Here is a 10743-nt window from a genome sequence, read left to right as displayed (position 1 = left end):
TCCAGTCTGGCTAAGTCACAGAAAGCTTGGCCTCCTCCTCTCTTTGCTCTCTCTCTTTTATTCTTCATGTTTATGCTCCCTTCTCACTATGATTCCTGTGATTCTACTCATCACAAATACTTTTGCATGTGTCTCATTTGTCTCAAGTGTAATTGTGTTTCCTTGGATTGGTCAGCCTGGCTTCTTGTCTCATTTTCTCATGCTTTTTTTGTTATTCACTCTCTCTCTCTCTCTCACACACACACACACACACACCACCCTCTTTCTCTGTTCCCCAGCCTGACAGTCTGTCACACCCAGCGACTGGTTTAGCAGGCGGAGTTCAGCTGGGCTCCATAAACACATGGCACTCAGTCTGACTTTTTCTGTGTGCTGGAATTAAATTTCAGTTTACATTTTGTAAAAGCTTTTCTATAAATTTTAAGTTCAAAGGCAGTCAAGTGCTTTAAGGATTAAAGAGAACAAATTACCTATTTCGAACTACAAATATATTAATTGGGTATTTCAGGATTTTTGAAGTGAGGTATTAAAAGGTAGGTAAGCAATTAATATCTTACCCACACAAGACAACTCACTAGGAGTTTCTAGGATTAGCTGGACCTGTAGGCTGAAGCTAACGGCTTCAGCCTCTGAAAGGGCCCAAATCCAAAGCGGACTTCTACAGTCTTAAAAGCAACTCCAGCCTTAAATAGACCATGGTTTATGCTAATGCTATTTCATGAACTTATGTTGTGTTTGCACTGGGTTCTTAATGGTTATTTGTGCATCATTGGTGCATTTTCTTTGTTCTGGAATATTATGTTTACTGCGTTCCTGATAGGATGTTCAACAAGAACACCCAACAGTTGGAATTCCAACTAGGAAAGGCTGATTTTGCCAGCAGGATTTCAGTATCCAATAAAACAAAGATTTATTTGCACTGTTTCTATGGTCTGTACAATCTCTATTTTATCCAACATTCCTTTATTGTTCAAAAACATAAAATGGAGATAAACACATTATTATTGGCTTGTATGGCTAATCTTAGTTAGCACCAAAAGAAGAAAAATAGCAAAATCTGCTAGTTTTCCAACTGGGATCGAACACTGTCAACTCTGATGTGATGACATTCTCAGATTCGAGATCTGACTTCTGAGAAAAAGTGAACATACTAAATCTACATAGAAAATAGAGGTAGGAGGTAATGCGCCACAAGTTATCTTCCTACGTGAAACATGTACTGAGAACAGAGCATGTAAGGTGTTTCTGGTCAAAGACACTATCTAACATAAAGGTAAAATGTTCACTTGAACTGCTATAGCATTTTTGCTTTTTTACACTGCTTTACTTTTATACAAGAAAGTTTCTCTGCCTGGAAATGTTTTACTTGCTCTGTTCTCAATTTGCATTTTACACAGCAAGATCATCAGTTGCACACTGTCTCCTACCTTCATTTCATAAAATAGCATTCAGACAAACTGCTTAGAGATTTTAGAGATTTGAGTTGTTTCAACATGGTAGAAATTCTCTTTGGCCTTGCATCTCTCAGGTTGGTGATGGTTTGGCCCTTTCTTCATTTCATACGTTGGTAGTGTTTGCCATTTGAAACCTAATTTTTATGATTTGAAAAGGAGCCGTCTGCTTTGGTACATTTTGCACCGATGATGCATCTATTTGAACCTGTCGGGATTTTTTTTTTTTGTGACACATTTGGTTTTGTGGCACTAGTAGCCTTTTTTTTTTTTTTTTTCGTTGTCTGTAAATAGTGGGTGGAGAGAGGGGGAGGACATGCGGCAAACGTCACCGGGCTGGGACTCGAACTCGCGACAGCCTCATTGAGGACCAAAGTCTCGTATATAGGTCCAGCGCACTACATGGGATACAGAGCAAACCAATCCGCTGCCTTCAAACCCTAGCTGAACTAATCTTTAAGTAGAGAGAGTTATATACAGCAGTTAAGTTTTTAACAGAACCTCACTTAAAAAAATAAAATAAAAATGATCCCTTCGCGATTTGGATTCCAATGACACGAATCACTTGAAATATTGTTATTGCCATCTTTCATAACATCTTGCCTAATACCAAAGTAATTAAATTTTAAATGTGGCATCCTGAATTTCACCTACAACTTTTAGCTGAAGGCAAAATTTTTTCAAATACAATTTTAAACTTTATATTTAGGCATATGGAAGAGATGCTGTTAAATTAATTAGCTTAATTAAGGATCAATAACTTCTTGCAAAAAATAGACTTGTGCAACTGTAATGAAGCCTACCTCAGTAGGATCCCTGCCATTCATTCCGCCACTCAGACAGAAATCTAATTAGAGCAGAATATCAACATTGAGGCACATAACCCGTCCCCCCTCTTTCCTCTCGCCCTCTCTTTGTTTCTCTGCTCTTCACTACAGCTGGTGAAAGTATGGTCTGTGGCTGCCCCTCCCCCAGCATTTAAATGAGCCAATAAGAGAGCATGTCAGCAAAAAAAAAAAAAAACCCTCCTCTCTTCCACACTATCCCTGGTTTTCCCTTATCACCCTATCCATTCCCAATCCCATCCCCCAGAGCCCTCAATACACCCATCCCCCTTTCCAACCAACCCCTAACCCACTTACTCATCCTGCCTCCACCCTCCTGCACACCCACGAGACATCCCCACCCTCTCTACTTTCTCACCCGTGGCTCACGCTCCCTAGTAACTACTCCCTCTGGTCCTCTTCTCCGTTCCGCTTCCTCTTCATCCCACTCACCCTTCTTCTCGGACTCACCTCCTTCTCTTTTCCTGGGTCTTCTCCTTTATTTCACTCAATTATTATTATTTTTCTTATCCCTCTTCTGCGCTGTTCTATTCTTATTTATCTGCACCTTTCTATCCCTTCTCCTCTTCTATCGTCTGTGGCCTTATCTTATAAATATCGGTAGCACACTGGGTAAAAAATTGATCTTCCCCGCCTGTCTGTGGACGCTGCCACAGCGCATTAGCCTGCATGTAATATGTGTGTATGCATGTGTGTGTATGCATGTGTGTGTATGTATGTGTGGAGGCCTGTGTGAGAGAGGTAGGGAGGGGTAAGAAGAAGGAGGGTGGGAGGGATATTTGCATATCATCAAAGTAGAGAAAGGGAGTGTAATGAAGAGAGAGAAAGTGTGTGTGTCTGCTGGCTGTATGTGAGTGATATGATTGGTGTTGATAGGTTCAGAGTTGAGTGTGTGTGAAAACAAGACCATGGGAACATTCTTCACATGCAATCATTTCTATAAAAACCCAAACATGCAAAGAGCACAACTGTTACAGGTGCATTTTGAAAATGTAATTTATTTTAGTAAATAAAAAAAAATGAAACTCACATATACTGATTCATTACATACTGAGTGATGTTCTTCAACCATACATGTCTGTTAATATTCATTATGATGGTTTACAGCTAATAAAAACCCCAACCGTACTCTCCCAAAAAATACAAATATTAGACAAGAACAATAATAAAAATGATTTTAATACAGAAATATTATGTACATACATAATATTATATGTAATTTATACATAATCATAGGTAGGACTGGTGACTTTTATGACATTCACACACTCTATAAGAAGGGTAAGACACAAAACGCTACTGTGGAATAAACTGGCATTTTACAGTGTGTTGTATCCATGGATATAAATGTAAAGTTTGGTGAAAGGAAAAAAGTTGGAAGAAATAGGTATACATGCAACATGGAAAACTGTAGCCTTGAGATTGGGAAACAAAACCCATTCAAGAGTTTGGGGGAGATTTAGAAGCTGTGAACTGCATCTGGTGTTAGTTATTCAAAAGCCACAGAAATGTATCCTGGATAGAGGCTCCAAATGTTGCATTCCTTGTGTTGAACCAGTGGTCAGACCTCCCATTTTAGATGAAAGTAAATTTTGCATATAATTTGGAAACCAAGGTCCCAGAGTCTGGAGGAAAAGTGGAGAGACACAGCATCCAAGTTGTTTGGGGTCCAGGTTTTTAATGACTAAAGTCCAGACAGCTGTCAACCAGTAACTTTAGGAGCACTTCCCGCTTCTCTCTGCTGACAAGCTTTATGGAGATGCTGATTTCATTTTTCAGCAAGACTCGGCACCTCCCCATACTATCAAAAGTACCAATACCTGATTTAAGATATTACTGTTTTTGATTGACCAGATAACTGGCCTGACCTAAACCCCATAGGAAATCTATATGGTATTGTCAAGAAGAAGATGAGACACCAGACCCACAAATGAAGATGACCAACAGGCTCCTATAAAGGCAACCTGACCTTCTTAACACATCAGCAGAACCACAGGCTGATCACCTTCATGTCACGCCACATTGATGCAGTATAAACGCCTTAACAAAGTATTGAGTGTATATACTTTAAAGTACATGTACATAATTTTCAGTAGGTTGACATTTATGTCTTTAATGTGTAATGATTCTACATAAATGAGTTATATTTCCTGAATTAAGTTACTGAAATAAATTAACTGTTCAAATATATTTAAAGGTATTAAGAAGTACATGTACATTTTACTTATGGTAGTTCATTATGAAGATTAAACAAAGGCCACATGATTGGACTTTGATACAGCTGCCGTTACAAGGCTCCCATAAAATAAAAGGGTCATGCCATTTCTAACTTAATACATAAATGGGGAAGGCAATAAAGTAAACAACAACTTTATTTTTTATTTTGAAAAATACAATGAAGCCAGGGCTGCACAGTGGTGCAGTGGGTAGCAAGCCTTGCAGCAAGAAGGTCCTGGGTTCAATTCCCGGCTGGGGGTCTTTCTGCATGGAGTTTGCATGTTCTCCCCGTGCATGCGTGGGTTCCCTCCGGGTACTCCGGCTTCCTCCCACAGTCCGAAAACATGAAAGTTAGGTTAACTGGTCTCTTTAAATTGCCCTTAGGTGTATGACTGAGTGTGTGCATGGTTGTTTGTGTGTTGCCCTGCAGTAGACTGGTGACCTGTCCAGGGTGTACCCCGCCTCTCGCCCGTAGGCTGCTGGAGATAGGCACCAGCTTCCCTGTGACCCACTATGGAATAAGCGGTAAAAAACGACTGACTGACTGACTGACAATGAAGCCAGTCCTCTTCACCAATTTAAGGATTACAGAGGTGCATTAAAACTTATGTAAAGTACTATAAACACTGAATAAATGAGCAAAGCTCAACAAACAATACAAATGGAGCTAACCGAGCAGAAATCATCTGTGATAAAACAAATTCAGATGCACCCATGTACAGCCACGGTTTTAATATGGGCAACATGGCTTCCAGCTCAGGTCAACACAGTCTATGTGGCACTGCCAAATAATATAAATTAAAAAATAAAAATAAAACAACTTAGACAGAGACAAAAAAAATTAAAACACAATACATCAACTGGACAAATGCAGACTGACTAATTCTAATTCTCTTCTTGATTAAAAATGTTTTAAAACATATTTTTGAATTAATGATCCTTCTGTAAAATAAGGTTTTCATGTGTAACTTTTTGCATGCACAGCAAATACCTATTTCATAACGAACTTTCGGCTCCAGAGGAAACAGCTGCACTGAGTAGGCTAAGCATTTGTAAATACATAATTTAAAGCCCCTTTTAGACAGCCTCTTTGCTATCCATAGCTTCTGATTTAAAAGGGGAAATAAATCAATTACCGAATTCAGACTCGCCAGTTAACAAAAAAAGTGAGCTACTGGAAAGTAAGAATAATGAAAAGACGTGTAAGCAAGACACCTAAGACTTGCATTCGTTTTCTGTAAGTGCGGCAAATTTGGGAAATAGGCGAGTGCTAAAAGAGACTTCAAACGTGATCGTTTGTCTGTCATCGATTGGTCGAGCCTCGTGCAATCCGACTTGAGCGTTGACGGTCTGTCACATTTCACACTGGGCTCATACGCTCACATTCACAGGGCTCACAACAATATCGACAGTTAGGAGCACGGCGGAGGAGAGCGCCTTGAAGGTACGACTTTTCTAACAAATTACCTACTCCAGACGGGGAAATAGGCCTGGTTTCAGCGGTGTTCTCAGCTGCGGGGTCATCTTTTTAGACCGTGGTAATTTTAGCCTTGCTTATTTCTTTCTAATTCTAGATTCACCACTTTTTTCCTCTTCAATCTTTCTCTCAGCTCTTCGCGTCTTCACGGCAGGGGGACACACCACCACCCGGTGGCTCAATGTAACGCAAAGCAACCACCTCAAACATTTTTTTGTCGTTCATTATTTCAACGTTTTGCTACCAGTTACCGGGCATTTTAATGGGATTTGTGGCGTGGGTGGTTAGCTACGGGATTTTTTGTTCTCTTGTGTTGGCCGCTGCTGGAGGAGGGGTTGGTGTTGGCGAGGCTTGCCAAGCTAGCGAGCGACGTTATCCAGACTGGCTAAACAGGTTTAAATGGTGGTAAAGTGGGTAAAGTTAACGTAAACTCAGTTCGGGACTACATACGAAGATGGTGAGCTGAAACGGTACAGTAACCCTGTTGTTTAGCCGGTTAGAAAATGGTAATGTCGGGTTTATCTGCGCACCAACACTAGCATCTCCACCAGCGTTAGCCTCCCCGTAAGTTGAACTCTGCTCAAGTAAACGTTGAGAGAGCGATGAAATGGATGTTGATTCAAAGTGGGTGTTTTTAAATGTCCTCTATCGACACACGTTTATGTTAAATGTAAATTGTAAGATATTCTCTGTATTTTGAGTTTAGTTGAGGGGGTGTTGTTGAACCACTTCTGATGGCTTTTTGTTGGTTTTAGTGTACAAACTGGCAAACACGAGACTACTTTCTTAAAATACAACCTGCTGGCAAGCTTTCTTTTTAAACTGCTACATTTGAACTTCTTTCATTCAAAAACTTTGTGTTTTTTCCTCCAACAGCCTCTTAAAGCTGCTACGGTGGGAGAAAACGACAGAAAAGGCTAAGAAAAATAAATAAATAAAAAGAAGTAGAGGAAATCCCCCGAAAGGAAATGCCAATCGCAGCCGCTGGACAGCCAACGACCCAGGAGCCCAGAGTTTGCCCCCGGCTGCCCTCCACCCCGGAGCCTGTCCCTAAAGGGGCTGATTTATTCGAAGAGGCGGGGGCGGCGGAGTCGGCGGAGCGTACAGAGTACGGGGCCGCTGAGGGGGGCAGAGTGGGGCTTGGGGGCTTCGGTTTCAGTCACAGCGGTGCTAGGAGCTTTATACAGCCCGGATCGACCAACGGCTCTCCGCCGCAGTCCCCAACCACCGCCCCCTCCTCCTCTTTCCTCCTCCATCTCTCTCACCCTCACCAAATGACTATGGAACCCCCACGGACTCGATCGCGTTCTCGGTCTGGATACTACCAGCAGTACGGTGTTGGGAGTAACACCACCGGCGTTACGGTGTCCAGCCACCATGACCATCTCCACCAGCAGCAGCAGCAACAACACCACCAACAGCAGCAGGGTGCCGGCTGCGCACCACTCGGAGCTTACAGCAATCACCCAGAGAACCAGCAGAGAGCTCCGGGAAGCAACGCCTCTCCCGGCATACACAGGCTCCCCTCCGGGATGCACCACATCCCGATGGCAGGTAAATGTCTCTGCTTGACATTATTGGTAAGAGAGGAGTCCCATGGACTTTTGTCTCTTAAAACATGGGATGGATGTTGTTTTTATTGGATAGGGACCGTTTTTAGAAGCAAATCGAAACAGTGAGGTGGCACTGCCCTTTAGGGTTGGCATGACATTACTGTTTGTGTATGTGTGAAGACGTTTGATGTGCTCTAAATAGACGGAGTTTTACATGTGCTTGCTTGGGTGGTAAAGAGTCAACACTTATTCAGTAGTTTAATGAAAAGCAGCGGTCTTTTGTTGGTGTGTGAACTTGGGCAGCATCAAACCTACAGAACAGCTGAGAATAGACTGTAAACCTCACTTTGTTTCTTAAGGCGGTGTGGCACCTCCACATTTAGTCAATTCTGCAAATATTGCTGTAGCTAGGTAACAAGACTCCGTGTGCACAGGCTAAAGTTTGTCCAACATGTGCATGGGGCTGTTTGTTTTATGTGGAGTAAAATTAGACTTTGGGCTCTTCATTGGTGTGGTTTCTAACAACAAAACACATGAATATTCATTTTTCATAACTTTATTGAAAGTATGTATTCAAAAATATAGCACTAGCTATGATTTATTTGGTGTTCTTCATCCCTTAAGTTTACAACAAATGAGAGAAAACACAAATGGTTTCTGACCGGTGGCTCTGTGTTCGCTTGGAGTTATATTTTTTCCCTTTTTATCTACCAGGGTAACTTATGATTTGACGTTTTCCGTAACAAGACTGAACTTTGAGTGCAGGGTTGTTTCTGGGTGCACATGCGTGGTCACTCACACACAGCAATTGAAGTGTAGTGAACCGTATAACATGGAAACACCTCGGCTAGAGTTTCACCTTCTCTGAAGCTGTGGTTTATGATTTCTTTTTGTCTCACACACAAAAAAAGCGCACCCAAGAAGTTGTGAGGAAGAATATTTTGAGGACCTAAATCTAAATTTACTCTCACTCACTTAAAACTGTGCACATATATTTATATTATATAGTAGATATGTTCATACTGTTTAATTTGTACTGTATTGCACCGACTACGCCAAAACAAATTCCTTGTATGTCCAAAAATGTACTTGGCAATAAAGCTTTTCTGATTCTGATTCTGAAATGCTATGGCTGTTAACTTGGTGGTTACAAAGATAAAGCTGGGACATGATTAGATTCACTAACGGTAAAAATTCAACAGCTAAATGAAAAGTATTATTCTGTATTTGTCATCTTGAAAAAGACCAACTACTCATTGATTATAGGTTTTGCCTACCTCAGTCATATTTTCCTTCAAAACAACATACTTTGGATAATTTGGATACTGCCTATCCAAATTTCTTATTAAAAATGGTATAAAAATCTGACTTTGTTGTTCATTATAAAAAAATACAAAAACAAAGGGGCCTTTAAACAGAAAGTGCCGATCTATGATGTGTTCAAAGAACCTTACAGCATGTAATTGAGACTGGAATTACCTACAGAGTTAGAATTATACAGCTGAACCCATTTAAACCACCAGGCCCCCAAACCCTGCAGATTTTCAGAGTAGTGTAATGGTTACAGATTGGGTGGGAATTGTCTGCATTTCTTTAGCGACATGGGAGAGACTGAAAGACGATTATTAAAAAATACAGTCTAGTTTGCCACACTAGTCTGCATCATTAAAGTTTGTAGCCTATAATTTTCACTGTCATTGTAGCTTAGTTATGAAATGTTGGATTGCTTGTATCAATGAATAGAATAAATATACTGTACTCCCATCAAAAACCAAATTCAATTGAAGGAAAGAGGTATTGCTAGGATGTTGAGTTAGTATATCAGATCTAAGAAGCAGAACCTGCAGGTAGGGTCGCACTGCAGATGTGACTTAATCTGACACGTCTGCAGCATTTAAACCTCATTACCTGTGTCATTTCCTCTCCTGTTCTTTGTTAAAATCTCTATGATCAGCAGAGGAGATAATCTCTCCTTTCTTGCTATTGTAAATATCTTATAAAACATGTCATTAGGGCTGTCCTGGGCAAGACATATTGTCTTAAATTAGAGTCACTTGAGTTTGGCGTTATGGCGAAACGGTGTAACGGTTGATTTCTGTTTTGGAGTACGAAGAGGAGAAAATTACATTTGTGCTCGCATTGTCACAGATGACAGGGACATGCTACTTTTCTATTCCCCTGTGTGTTTGGCATGCTTGTTTTGCTTCATATACTTTGCTTTGCATGCCACTCTAATCCTTACAGCGGCATGCAGCATCACGTATCTATGAGGCAAAGCAAAGACATCAGGTTAGCATCAAAAATGTCTTTAGTGATACTTTTAATTTAACATCTATTTCTCAGCGATGCTTCTTTTATCTTATCACTGTCATGCAGAAACGTATTTCTTCTTTTTGATGTATACCTAGGTCAGTGGAGAAGTTTGTTAGAGGAAGTTCGTGCAGTTAAGGTCTCGCTTGCTATGAATCAGAAACTTACCTGCAGGCAATTTTCAGACAAGCTTTACTTCTAGTTTGGTGAGTAAACCTGTTTTGAAAAATATTTCCCCACAACACACGCCAGTGAGGTTTTGCAAGTCTTCTGGGCAGCCAATGGCAGAACATTGACTCTACTTGGTGATCCCTATTGATGAAAACATGCCACCGTTAATATCCCAATTTGATATTTAAGATCAAAAGGGGAGAGCCATTTTGGGAAATCATTTCAATATTAAGTTATATATGCTACCCTCAGTATATTGTTGAGCTGCAGATTGGATGTTTTTGGGGACAATTTTCAAATTTCTTGGTTTTTTTTTGGAAATCTTTGACCTGCCAATACAAAGTAGTCAACGCATATTTCAGTTCATCATGTTAAAGATAAATCTAAGAACAGCATTTAATATACAGGGATTGGACAATGAAACTGAAACACCTGTCATTTTAGTGTGGGAGGTTTCATGGCTAAATTGGACCAGCTTGGTAGCCAGTCTTCATTGATTGCACATTGCACCAGTAAGAGCAGAGTGTGAAGGTTCAATTAGCAGGGTAAGAGCACAGTTTTGCTCAAAATATTGAAATGCACACAACATTATGGGTGACATACCAGAGTTCAAAAGAGGACAAATTGTTGGTGCACGTCTTGCTGGTGCATCTGTGACCAAGACAGCAAGTCTTTGTGATGCATCAAGAGCCACGGTATCCAGGGTAATGTCAGCATAC

The 10743-nt window shown here is 40.6% G+C and overlaps 1 protein-coding gene across 3 annotated transcripts in view; it reads left to right on the top strand.

Annotated features, from left to right (window-relative positions):
- The first annotated feature begins 5820 nt into the window (after positions 1-5820).
- LOC124868498 (E3 ubiquitin-protein ligase RNF38-like) overlaps positions 5821-10743 on the top strand; it is a 28026-nt gene continuing 23103 nt past the window's right edge. Inside the window, exons 1-2 of one of the 3 annotated variants that reach the window (XM_047365863.1) lie at positions 5821-5957; positions 6867-7544. In XM_047365863.1, the coding sequence (XP_047221819.1) occupies positions 6959-7544 (586 nt within the window). In that variant the 5' untranslated portion in view covers positions 5821-5957; positions 6867-6958. Of the gene's footprint in view, positions 6052-6272; positions 6461-6866; positions 7545-10743 lie in introns of those variants that run through there. The other 2 variants (XM_047365862.1, XM_047365864.1) reach the window with 2 other exon arrangements.

This window comes from Girardinichthys multiradiatus, chromosome 5 (genome assembly GCF_021462225.1).
Source record: "Girardinichthys multiradiatus isolate DD_20200921_A chromosome 5, DD_fGirMul_XY1, whole genome shotgun sequence".
Lineage (NCBI taxonomy): Eukaryota > Metazoa > Chordata > Actinopteri > Cyprinodontiformes > Goodeidae > Girardinichthys > Girardinichthys multiradiatus.
Note: the sequence above shows the minus strand (reverse complement) of the source record. Positions and strands in the feature narration are given on the sequence as shown.